At 37.1% G+C, this 13,651-nt stretch overlaps 1 protein-coding gene across 4 annotated transcripts; it reads right to left on the bottom strand.

Annotated features, from left to right (window-relative positions):
- Positions 1-4,981: 4,981 nt before the first annotated feature.
- LOC130968466 (PHD finger protein ING1-like) lies at positions 4,982-13,402 on the bottom strand. Of its 4 annotated transcripts, none has more exons than XM_057893748.1 (10): positions 12,947-13,402; positions 10,914-11,116; positions 10,682-10,804; positions 9,825-10,021; positions 9,594-9,665; positions 8,537-8,724; positions 7,908-7,971; positions 7,687-7,786; positions 5,441-5,597; positions 4,982-5,375 (listed from the first exon to the last, which is right to left on the bottom strand). In XM_057893748.1, the coding sequence occupies exons 4-10, from the start codon at positions 9,850-9,852 to the stop codon at positions 5,265-5,267; spliced, it is 720 nt and encodes a 239-aa protein (XP_057749731.1). In that variant the 5' UTR covers positions 9,853-10,021; positions 10,682-10,804; positions 10,914-11,116; positions 12,947-13,402; the 3' UTR covers positions 4,982-5,264. The 4 variants fall into 4 exon arrangements, with proteins under 4 accessions (XP_057749731.1, XP_057749734.1, XP_057749732.1 ...); XM_057893751.1 differs by having other exon boundaries at positions 9,825-9,901; XM_057893749.1 differs by having other exon boundaries at positions 10,914-11,054.
- Between the last annotated feature and the right edge of the window lie 249 nt (positions 13,403-13,651).

The following is a 13,651-nucleotide window of genomic DNA, read 5'->3' as shown; positions in this document are numbered from 1 at the left end:
GCTTGTAATATGAAAAGGTACTACAGTTAAAAGCGAACTCTACTCCCTGATGTACTCTTTTCCCAACTTCATGATTTTTTCCCAAAAAGAGGGTTTTTTCTGGAGAAGGGTTTTTAACGAGGCATCATAGTAGAGACTAAGGGAATAGACTATCAAAACCCTTAGTAGCGAAAGAAGGTACCTCCCCAATCAATAAAGATCTTTTTCATTTATAATATCTCTTATAATATCCTCCTTTATTTTTCTAAGTCTTTCTACGAAACGCGCCGACTTAAGCTCGACAAAACGTGAAAATCCCATGAATCGACCTAGATGGTCGTCAGGATAAAACGACGAGGTACAAGTCGGTGTAAAGAGGTTATATGAGTTGATCGTAAAAACTCGGGAACCAACCCGACTCATAAGTCGGAACGAGACCCCGAGTAGGAAAGCTTGGAAACACTTCGATCCATAGATCGAAGTGTGAAACCGAGTAGAAGAAAAACGCATCGCAGAAATAACCTAAGTCATGAGAACTCGCTAAAACAAAAGTTGAGTAGGAGGAATAACAAAAAGAGATAGGAAAACCTAAGGAGAAGTTTCAAGGACGCCTCGAAAGTCCTCAACGAAAAACAAACAATCCAAAAAAGAAAGGTTTTCAAGAAAAAGCTAAGGGGAACTCAGAAAAAGCATACACGCATATGGTAATTTAAAACCCTTATCCAAAAAAGGGGGCATTCACTTTCGTTTAAAAGCCCTTATCCAAAAAAGGGGCACAGAGCAGAACATTTTGTTTACGGCCTTAAAAGGCCAAAAAGAAATTGTTCACACAAACCAACAATAATGAATAAGTTTAAAAAAAGGGGACCCACAGGCCGGGCCCCCATATAGCCATAAAAATAAAAAGTCATTTCTTCAGAGGAGTAGAGGAACCACCACCACCAGGCCCAGGAGGAGGAGCTGAAGAGGAAGTCGGAGGAACGGAGGACGAACTCGGAGGATCTCGAGGAGGAGACTCAATTATCCTCTGCCCCCGAGTCTTCAAATCTGACTCGGAAACAACCTCGGGGACAGGAGGATAAACGATGGCGCCATCAATAACTACCTTGTCAGGATGTAGAGGAGAAAGATCCAAGTCGGGAGCGATAACTCTGACTTGTTCCAAGAAAATTCTCCAAGACTCCTCGGCACCATCGGCAATAGAGTCCTCCAACTCGGCGTATGCGTTCCGAGAATTCAGTAAGTCCTTCCTCACGGCCACAATATCCTGAAATAAACTGTGATAGCTGTCTTGTGCCGTTTTCCTCAAGTTCGCCTCCAAAGTACATTGAGCCCGCAGCTTACCCTCCTCCTCCTTAAGGTGATCCCTCTCCTTCTTCAACTTATCTCTCTCCTCCTTCAACTCCTTCTCATGTTTTTCATAAAGAAGAATCCTCCCCTCCAACTCCTCAACCTTCGAGGATGCCCCCAAAGAGCTGAGGGGAGTCTTCTCAAAAATGTCCAAAAGTTTGCCACAAACACCCGTTGTCCTAAAACTCTCCTCGGCCATGGTGGTGAGGTGGTTTCGAACAGAAATATCATTCATATTTATAAAAGGATAGATGTTCTTTCGGACGAATGCCAGAGCATCCGCCTTAACCCCACCATCAAAAGAAGAAGAGCCAGACTCTAAAGTCTTGCGCTTCTTCTTCTCTGGCTCGGAGAGAATTTGGGCAGAAGGGGGTGGTCGAGACAAACTTGAGGAAGAAATAACAATAGGTTGAGAAGGAGTCCCAGTATTTGTAGGCAGAGGAGGAAGAGGAGGAGGAGAGGTGATCGCCCTGGCACCCCCCGACCTAGCCCGGGACTTCGCCTTAGCCTCCTGGACCCTTTGGTAAGCCTCCTGAGCATTCTTTTTTGCCATATCTACAAGAAAAACAACCAACAGTCGTAAGTCGGTAATGTTCAAATCGGTAATGTTCAAAGTCGGTAGAAACAACTCGGAAATCAGGAATGCATGCACTACCTAATTGAGTTTGAACAAAAGTCGGCGTTCCCTGAAGGATTTTCCTGGTATCCAAGTATGGGGACCTCCCCCACGCTTCTCGGAAAAACCCCACAATGGCCGCCTCCACCTCGTCCAGGTCATCTGGACCATATTTCTCACAAGGGGAGGCCGGCAACTAATAAAGGGGAAAACGAGGGGAGGAGTGCTCATCAAGGAAAAAGGGGTGGTGACCCTCTACGGCTTGAACTTTGAAAAAGAAGTTTTTGAAATCATGGAAAGATTCGTCGAAAAGGGTGAAAATCCTCCGACCTTGTATGGCTCGGAAGGATACCCACTGCTGTTTGTTGTTTAGCCCACTAAAGGGCTTAGTCATATGGAAAAGAAAGAAGAAAATCCTCAAAGAGGTCGGAAAGTCCAGAGCGTGGCTAATAAACTGGTAGATCTTCAAAAAACCCCAAGAATTGGGGTGAAGTTGAGTAGGGGCAACTCTACAGTGGTGCAAGACAGATATCTCGAAATCCGAAAAAGGAAGAAAAGCACCCAAACGGGTGATCATACATTCATACATGAAGAAAAAATGAGGGGCCGCCTCATTAACTCTCCCAAAACAGACCCGGTCTTCAGGACCCGGGGTTATCAGCTCATATTTTGGCTCGTCCTCCTCCGAAGTACAGAGCCGGTGATGAGTGCGAAGATGAGTGATAAACTCAGCATCGACCAACGGTTCCTCCCCAAGGACCGTAACATCAACCCACTGAGAAAGAACGTCTACGGAAGCCATTTTTTATATATAAAGAAAAGTGGCAGAAACCTACAAAAGGGAAAAGGAAAAGAGAAAATAAAAAACACGGTCCCTAAAGGGGAGGGATGCGAAACCAAGAATCTACAGGCCAACCTATCTACTCACAATACAAAACATGCAAATGTAAAGCATGATATGGAAGAAACAAAACTAACCTTTATCCAAGAAATGAAGGTTGGAGAGAGCGGAAATCTTCAAGCACAAGAATACAGCACAAGCAGGGAAAGGAGAAGTTTGAAAGATTGCAGAAACGGAAAAACGAGAGAGAGGGAAAGTATTTATAAATAGGCTAAGGGGCATAATGGTATAAACAAAGCAGTCATTAATGAGACTGCACCGTTACCAAAGCCCTCATTCCCTAAATGATCCCTCAACGGACACGACGCTTGAATTGACGTAACTGTCAGAAACAAAAGGTCGCGAAAATCACGTCGGTTCCAAAACCCGTGAAAGTCGGCTACGAACCCGAGTTGAATACTTGAACCCAAGCCTTAAAAGGATCTTGGGCTCAAGTAGGGGCACTGTTCATACCCTGGCCCAATGCTAAGGGCCCAGGTCCAACCAAAAGGCCTGATCCAATAGATTAAGCCTAGCAAAAGCACCGACCTCCACTCAAGAAGTCGGTGCCAACCACGACTTAGTATGAAGAAGTCGGTTATGAGATTAGCTGGCAGATAAACACCCATTCAAATGAGTAACCGCCCCGAAAATCTCTCTAACCACTTCATAAAGCCATATCTTAACCTCCCCAAGATAATGGGACGGTTAACACCCTAAAGATACGGCACTACACCAACGGTGGTTATTGGCTCACCACTATAAGTACACTGACACCAATCAGGTATTGCTAAGCCTAATACTCTCTAGACCTGCTCACACTCTTGCTAACTTAGGCATCGGAGTGTCTTTGCAGGTACCACCCCCCATTCCTGCACGCGCGCAGGTCAGACGGAGCCTCCCGAGTTGCAGATACACCCGGAGTTCTCCTCCTTCATACACTTGGGCCATCAAACGTCATCCATCTTATTAATCTCCGGTTACCCACCGTAACAAAAATCATCACCAATAATAAGGCAATCAAAATGCATTTTGGTAATTTTTGGTGTATCTTTTATTTTGTATTAAAAAAAAAAACTTTGCCTATAATTGCAAGTTCAAATGTGTATGGTATAATACGTTTTTTAAATTTAACCACTAAATATTTTAATCATAAAAATAAAATATGTCCGGCAGGGGCGGAGCTACATACTCAGCAAGGGGACGATGGCCCCCTAATTTTAATTTTTTACATGTAAATTATATGTAAATTTCAGTTTAGCCCTTTTAAAATTTAATTTTAATATTATTTTATTATATAAATATTTTTAACTCCCTCAAATATTTCCCTCAAATATTTCATCTAACTCCGCCCTGTTCCCGTTGAAAATCTAACTTTTTAGATGTATCCCAATTGATATAGTGTACTCTTAATATATAATTTCTATGCTGATAAAAATACGAATACATATAATTAAACAAACGAAGATTTAAATTCGAAGTCTCCTCCTTTGCATACAAGAATCTAGTATCATTAATGTGAAATGTAAAATGACTAAATATTATATTTAGTGAAAATAGTGAAAATAAATTTATTTTGCAGGTTGAGTTAAAAAAATTTAGAGTACAACAGGGCTTAAGTTGAAATGTTTAAACCTAAGTTGAAATGTTTAAACCTACAAATAGGATTTGAGTGAAGTTTAAACCCTATTCTATCCGCTATTATTCTAAAATCCACTGAAAATTTTTTTCTCAATTATATTATAAAAAAATTAACAAATTTTATTGATCTAATTCAAATTATTAAATTTTTTCATTTATATTTAGAATTGTTTTTTCTAATATAAATTAAATAGTATTTAATTAATAATAATTTTGTATCTTTTAAATAATAATAATACTGGCATGGCATGAATATAATTGTTGGTGTTACGTAACAGAAAACCTGATAATAACATCTACCTGCTTCATTAAACCATGGGAGAATTTGAAAACTTATGCTAAAAAACCCATATTTACAAATTAGGCTTGAAATCGTTCACAATTTCTCGAAACACCTTGGTCCTTTAGACACCACAAAATAACTTTCACCATCTAAGAACTCTCCCACATTGTATCATCTAGTTCAAAAGTAGTTACGGTATTTTACATAAATATAGAGAGTAAATGAAGGATGGTTTCTTGGTCAACTTATTAGGTGAATTAACTATAATTCAAGTAAACTTTGTAATAATTTTAGTTTACATTCTGCACAAAATCTATACAAAAATATCCTCTCTTTATGAAAGCTTGACCTAACAACGAAATAATAGCTCCATTTGCAAGATCAATAACGTAAGATGCAAAGACGGCCGGTGATGCAAAGTTTCAAGGCCCTGAAACATTAAAGTTGCGTCTTCTAAACATATTAACAATATACAGTCACCCATTTTACTATTAATCTTGTTCTTCTGTCAAACCTCATTTGCCTCTGCGACGATTTTTTGTTGCTGCGCAATTTGAACAATACCATTTTCCTTTTGGTTGTTCTTTCAGACCAACACAACCAAAATGAAACCACTCTATCTTGCACTGCAAACCCAAATATTGTCAAAATATGTTAGGGATAAAAGAAAGAAAGTAAATTAAATACTTACGTCAGGGTTATCACAGGCAACCATCTCGCCATAGCTAACTTGGTTACAAAAGCAGTATGTGGGTTCATTTGGATCAACTGGCAAATCCAATTCCATGCCAGTTGGGTTCACAGGTGCAGGTTGTGCTTCTGTTGCCACTGCAACAGATGTTTGGCGTCTGCAATAGCAATTGTGAATCAAGTTATTTCTATAAGATTGCATTTTGTTTCCATTATCATACCATAAATGCTGTATAAATACATGCATCATGCGGCATACACAAACAACGGAAACAATAGATATGTGACATGTCACATTATAAGCCTTTTTACGTGTCCGTCTTAACAACTACAATGTGGAATTCAAAATTTTAATTCAAGAAACAAATTTTCATTATGTATACAATTCTAAACCATAGTAGCCAAAGTCAAGAGTTAATATTTTAACTCTCTTCATAATATTACCATGCAAAAATGAATTAACGTTAAACTCGAATGAGTTTTTATGTAAATTGAAACAAAATCACTGACTAATCGATTCCACAAGTTTATAAGTTTATATTCATTTACTTATGATTATGCAATATTTGTTTAACTTAGTAACCTAATTTTTATACAAAAAAATTTAGTTATATTTTTATTTTCTGAAAAAAAAATGCATATAGACTTAATTAGCATAGAACTCACTCTTTGTCAAACTCATGACCTTACATAAATTCTAATAAAATTGCAAAACTCATGATTCTACAACCAAGTTTATAAGTTCACATTCAAACTTTTGCCCTTAAGATGTACACCTTTTTGCCACTTTTGTTGGATATTTGTCTACATTTTCTAAAAAAATTGGTATTAATAAGGAGAGAAGGATAATATAAAAGGTATTGAGGACAAGAGATCCAATACAAAAGATTTGGTTTTTAGGGGAGACAATTGCAAAACTTTCAAATCTCTCAATATTGGGAAAAAAATTATTGTTGTGGGATACGTTTCTAAAGAGACCATGTGCCTTGCACCAAGTAGAAGAAGGATGTCTATCCTACAATACAATGCTTGCCTATCTGAATTTTTCTCATTATAGGTACAAGAGTTACTCTCTAGCCAAATACTAATATTTAGTCTCGAGTTATATTTTAAAGATGTTTATTTCACTTATTTTGTGATCAAGTTAAAATAGGCCAATATTAAACTAATATGAAGCTAGGGGAACTTGGGCAATTATAGTGGGTCTAAGTGTGACTAACTGCTGAAGTGGCAGTAGCATGTGGAAAGAGTGAATGCTGCAGAGGGTATATGATGGAAAGGGAGGTTAACCTTACATTTTTAGGCCAGGATTTAGGTTAAGGTTCGGTATTCGGAAGCAATGAGCACTCTATACTTGCTCAAAAACATCTCTTTCACATTGATTTCAATCCAGATTTCTAATATTTCTATTATGGTTTCTGTTATATAATTATAAACACTATTATGTTATTTAATTATTTCAATTACTAAGATATATTTTCCAAATGTTATATAAAATATATAAACTTCCAAATTTAATCATGCATAATGACAACACTTTAGTCACTAAAGTAATTATCTTGGCAATAAATATTTGGCTTTCTAAATTTAGGTAAAATAATATTATCTAATTCCTGGTTTTCCAACCAAGGCAAGTGTTGCTTGACAACACAATTTCGTCTCATCAAAAGGATTTGGATTATTTGGAATTTCTATGTATAGTTTGTAGTACTTACAGGAATGTAGGATATCAGATATCAAGACAACAGAGCGTTACAAAGAAATATGTAAGAATGTCAAACAGAATGGCAGATTATATTGTAAAGGCATAGTATCTAAAATATCTTCAAGCTCTAATCATTACAATAAGATCACATAACTTCAACCTCCATTGTGAACAAAAGAAGCATTAACTGAAGAAGAAAACTAGGAATGCATGTTTGCGAGACTAATGTTTTTCCTTTTGCAATCTATTGCCAGTTGTCTATTCACTCAAGGGCATCACATACTAAGATGTCTCTGTTTGAACACTTTTTCTCCTAAATGCTACCAAAACAGGAAATATATTTCCCAAACGTCTTAACTTCTATTTCATTCAACATTTTACTAAATAATTATGGTCCGTTTGAAGATATGCCCATCATTTGAATCCATAACGGAAAACCATGGAAGAAGGTATCTTATTAAGTGAAGATAATTGAAAATCATAGAAACACATGTGATAAGTGAGCAAAAATTGAATCATAAATAGTCCTAGAAGATTCATACTTTTTACGCCCTCCTCTGCCACCTTCATTACCCCTTCCAGATTTTGTATTGCCATCAGGAGCTGAAGCAGGAACTCCACTTATTGCAGCATTTTCCCTTTCTGATATAAATAAAAAAAATAAATGCTTAATTAAAAAAAAATAATTAGATTCATTTGTTATCAATTACGATATAACACATTAACAACTTATATAGATCATGAGATGAATAAAAGAAAGTACCGCGCCTAAGCTCCTCATCAAACTTCTTCAGATACTGATCAAGTTGTTGTATGTGTGTATCCACCTGCAAAAAATCACAAATATATTATTACAAAATCCACACCAACAAGCCAACAAGTTTTTGTACTTACGTTATAAATGCTGACTCCTCTATATTTTGTTCCAAAACCAAAATTTGTTTTCCCAAATCATATGTATATATATATTCTTAATCCAAATTTAAAAATGCAAGACAAAAAGTGAAAAAAGCAAATGAAAATAACATACAATCATATCTGAACAATTATTGTACTGCCAGTACGTGCCTCTCTTAAAAAGAGCAGCCAAACTCACAAGGGCATAACTATGGCATTGTGAGAAGATCAATCTTACAGTACATGAGTACAATGAAGTCATTGTGAAATAATTGACTACTGAGAACAAAATCATTGAGGAAAAAAAAATAAAATTAAAAAACTAGCAAGAAAAACATAGTACGGTCAAACAAATACAAATACAATCCATCATTTAGCTATATCGAACAAGTATTACCACAAAACTGCAATACTTATTCCAGCAATTATATCTAAAGCCAGGAATAAATCAAAGGTCTTGAAAAAAAATTCCATGTAGCAAGATAAGTGTACTACCAAATCATATGCCTGGACAGCCAGGGCAACCTTTTCATCAGCAATCCTAATGCTATGCTTTTGCTCATCAAGTGCTTCATTGGAAAATCGAATAACCGAAGTATCGGGTGTGATGTTTCCAGACCTAACTCCTCGCCTAATATCTTCAATTTCTTGTTCACAACGGTGTTCATTTTGCCTTTGGATCTCTGCTCACAGAGATCAGAGTCGTTATGTGGAGGAAAACTAACACGACTCAAAGGGAATTACTTTTTCCAGGAGAACATTTTGGACAGAGTGTAAGATTTCAATAATAAAGGGCATACATGCCATTAATTTGATATCTAAAAACTAATTATAAGTATTAGCAATTAGCAAAGTAAGCAACATAAAATATACAAACTAAGACAATGTAATAAGCCTTTAGAATCAAATTAACCAAAAACATGGATTTCAAAATATCTGAGCTAAACTACAGGCTAAATTCCCATCACAAACTAAATAGTAAATATGGTGTACCTAGGTAATTTCCCATCGCACATTAAAACAATCCAGCCTAACAAATGTATTTTAGATAAGAAAGGTGCTAAATTCATTTTCTTAACAAAGTATCAAGCATTATGACATTAAGACAAGTTTCTAAACACCCACCACACTGGATTTGTGTATTATATACCACATAACTAATAACTAATTCTGGTTGCTTCTAACCCATTATTTTTATTTTTTATAGTAGTGAGCGCCTATAAGGGGAGCATTGGAGCAACGATGAAGTTATCTCCGTGTGACCTCAACGTCACAATTCAAGCCGCCGAAAAAGCCAATGATGTAATTATCCAATTAGGTTGGGTACATTTCACCTTTATTTAAAAGAATAATATAATTCCAGGAGAAGTTCAACAGCATTACTACAAGTTTGGGACACAACAAATGCGCCTTGAGTGTGAAATGGCAGCTCGCCTCACGATTAAATCATGTCAATGAACCACCAAATACAATTTCTAAGATTGTACCAGAACAAACTAGATAATTGCCTTTCTTAACAAGAATATAGCAAGGAATAAAAACGGACAAATACCCTGTAAACTCTTATCTAGGTCACGCAGCAAGGCATACTTCTTCTGAAGAATAACGGGTAGAGACTCCAAATCTGCAGGTAGACAAGGATGGAAAAAAAACCAAAGAGATTGTTATAATTGTGAATTGAAAAGAAAAATTAAAGGTACAAATATTCTAGAACCCTAAAAAATTAATTAAAAAAATTAGTTAGTAATGAAAAGGATATGGAGAAAGGAAGCGAGTTAATTACTGGCTTGAAATTCCTCAAGGAACGACATTAGGGCTGTGCTCCGTCCGGACTCCGATGTCTCCGCTGCTTTGTCAGGCCTGTGTTATGCGGCTGAGACGATTAGACAGAGAGAGATAGCATTCAACCAGAAAAGAAGAGCCGACTGTGACAGAGGAAAGCGAGCGCGGACGACGCTAGAGGCAGGTTGGGGGACGTTTCTACCAAAATAGTACCGAAGATCATATTACGACAAAACTCTCTACTATCTAAATGGTACCCAAATAATTAGTGTTTTTATTATTTTTTTTCCTTATTCTAAGAGAAAGAAATAAAAGAAAGTAGTAGAAATAGAAGAGTAGGAATAGGAATAGGAAAAAACACATTTTTTATGTTATTGTTTATAAAGTTGTGTTTTCTTCAAACATTTTCATGTTTATTGTCAAAGAAGATAAACAAAAAAATAAAACCGAAAGTGTAGAATTCTATATAAAAAATAATAAAAACACAAAAATTTATGAACGTTGGTATAGAAATTTGTGAAATTAAATACAAAATAATTATATAAACAAAATTAAGGTTGAGAAAGATACAATGAATCAAGAGTTTGCACAATTTTATAAAAAAATATATATATATATATAAATATAAAATTTTATGAAGTTTGATGGACACAAATTTATATAAAGTTAAACACAAAATAATTATATAGACAAAAAAAAATAAAAAAGAATGTACAGTTCGTATCTAGGAAGAATTGATGAGGCTAGTTAAAAGTAGTGAATCTACCAATAAAATCATGACCAATAATAAGTCAATCAAAAATGCATTTTGGTAATTTTTGGTGTATCTTTTATTTTGAATTAAAAAAAAAACTTTACCTATAATTTTTGGTTAAGATTTTCCTACCAATCTGGTTCAGTCAACAAACACCAAACTAATAAGATGTAAATCTGATTTCATTCCAAAATGGCTTCTTCTAAACTAACATCAAGCACCAAATCCTGCAACAAATAATAGCCTAAGGTTACACTGCAAAAACATAGAGTATTGGAGAGTAGTAAAGGAGCAAAAAGACAAGACAATGAAGGAAAAGACAGTGATCAAACTCACAAAAACATCAAAACACAGATTTGAGATCATGAGAAACAGTTCTTCTAGAGGTGGTAATCTCACTGTACGTGTTGCTTCCTGAAGAAGATTGCCTCATCATCTTCAATCTTGAGCCATTTCATTAAAGCATATTGCAGAATGCTGATTGAAGTAGCAGCAGCATGTTTAGACAGTATTATGCAGAATGTAGATTGAAATAGCAACTGCATATTAGTAATCAGGATATTTAATTGATGGTATAGCTGAGGTAATTTAATGAGGGTTACTAATTTTAGTGGTACCTACACACTTATATAGGCAGCAATTGCATGGCAGAACAACTATCCTATATAATCAATTAAGCAATACATCAAAACAGCAACACATCAAAACAGCCATAGCTAATCAATAATCAATTAATCATTCAATCTAAGCACAAGTTTAAGTCAGTCACAATCTAAGCACAATTGAATCATGACACAAAACAAAAGACAGCACACAATTTTAATGAAGATTAACAAGATTAACTAGTGAACTAAATCAACTGAATCAGCACAATTTTAACAAAGATTAACCACCAAAATAAATCAACTAATCATTTAATGACTCAATCCAAAACAAGAAAACAAAGAATAATACAGCTAGATTCAAATTTCAAATTTAAACAATGTTTTGAGTAAAGAATGAAGAACAGAGAACCAAAATTAAAAAAAAATGAAGCTTTTGCCTTCGTTCTGAGCCATCTGAGCCGAGGGGCAGAAGCGCAGCGGAGACGGAGACCAGGCGACGAGCAGGACGACGGACGGCGTAGAAGAGAACGAAGACTGCGAGCAGTGAGCACTGACCTTCGAAGGACGATTGCGAGCAGACGACGTCGACAGTAGAGAACGAAGACTGAGAGCCAACAGGGGTTCTTCTTTGGAGGACGCCAACAGAATGAAGAGAGGATCCCCTGACTGCGACGGACGGCAAAGAGGCTAGGGTTTCCGTTTTTGTTTGGGGAGAAGGAAGGAGATAAAAGAAACCGGAGAAGGGGCTCTAGGGTTATGAGGTGAGGCTTCTGTGCTTCACACCTGCGACAGCGGCGGTGAGGCTAGGGTTTCTGTTTCTTTGGAGAGGAGGAAGGAGATGGAAGAATTGGAGAACGGGTTGGTTGTGGCTTAACTGCTGGCTTCACGCGTGCTTCTATTTGGTTTTTAGTAAGGTTGTGAAAATCGGTTCGATCAATGAACCAGTAAGATAATTGGTTCACTGGTTTAATAATTCGACCGAGATTCAACCGGTTTAAATAAATTTTTAACAAAATTATTAAAAATTAAATATATAGTTTCAAATATTTAAATTCAATAATTTCTAATCTAATAAAATTTAAAATTTCACCTTTTTTAACTAAACAAAACTCTAATCATCAAAAATCATAATCATCATTGTTAGTTTCAGGATTTTTATCGTAGATAGGATTTTCAAAGCATAGCCACAGAAAAAGTTCCATTCATGCACTACATACTTGATGACATCTCATATCATAATAATCTTGCTTTCTTACTCACCACTATTAAATGATTTATATTTCTAGGACATGAACATCATAGATATCAGGCAATCACAATTCACAACATAACCCAAACACAGGCTTGAAACCAGAAGGGAGGATTAAGAAAAAATTATATTGTTTAACCAGTGATTTGAATGGGCTTAACATCAGGTTTCTTAACTTCTGCCTGGGGAACAGTGACACTAAAGAACACCATTCTCCATGGATGTCTTCACTTGATCCATCTTGGCGTTCTCAGGAGCCTGAACCTCCGCATGGACTTGCCACTCACTTACAACATCAGCCATACCCAAATCAGAAAACCAGAAAACCAGCAACAGTATTATTCCAGTTAGCAACATCATTTCAAAAAATCAACAACTCAACAACTCAGGATAATAGAAAATAATCAAAATCAGTAATTCAATACTATTAACTCAGCAAATCAAGATCACTAAAATAGTAAAACCAGCAACTCAATCAGCATTATTAACAAAAGGACAAAATCAACATTATTTACCGGAGGAAGGGTCGTTGAGCTCGACGGCGACACAGAGAGATCGAGAGCTCAATGGCGACACAGAGAGAGGGTTCGACGGCGACACAGAGAGGGCACGACGGCGACACAGAGAGAGCTCGACGGCGTCAGAGAGAGAGCTCGACGGCGACAGAGAGAAACGATGACAGGCGACGAGTATACCTTCACCTTCCACAGGCGATGATTCTTGATGCCACCACGATCAGTTCCACCCGGCGGCGACAGCACCCTCCACCCGTTCGGCGATGAGACCTAGCGACGCGAGGAGATGGGATCCAGGAGAAGAGGATCGGCGACGACGAGGCTGGACGCTGGCTGAGGAGACGAGTTCGTCGGCGACGACGGCGTTGGGCACTAGGCGGTGGCTCCTGGCCTCCTGCTGCTGTTGGCGGGAGAGAGAAAGAAAAGGGGGCTAGGGTTCCGTGTAGTGGAGATAGAGAAGGGGGGGGGGGGGGGCTGGGTCTTGGGCGTGAGTGAAAGAGAGAGAAAATGGGGGAGGGTTTATACATTTTTTATTTTTTCATTTTTTTAAATAGAAAACCGGGAAAAAAAACCATTCGGTTCAAACGGTTCATTGGTTAACTGCCAGTTTGACCGGTTTTTTTTATCATTTTTTGTCGGACGGTTTTGCACTTCAATCCAACCGGCTAGATGACCGATTCTCGGTTAACCCGATTTAACCGACCA

This window comes from Arachis stenosperma, chromosome 3 (assembly GCF_014773155.1).
Source record: "Arachis stenosperma cultivar V10309 chromosome 3, arast.V10309.gnm1.PFL2, whole genome shotgun sequence".
Classification (NCBI taxonomy): domain Eukaryota; kingdom Viridiplantae; phylum Streptophyta; class Magnoliopsida; order Fabales; family Fabaceae; genus Arachis; species Arachis stenosperma.
Note: the sequence above shows the minus strand (reverse complement) of the source record. Positions and strands in the feature narration are given on the sequence as shown.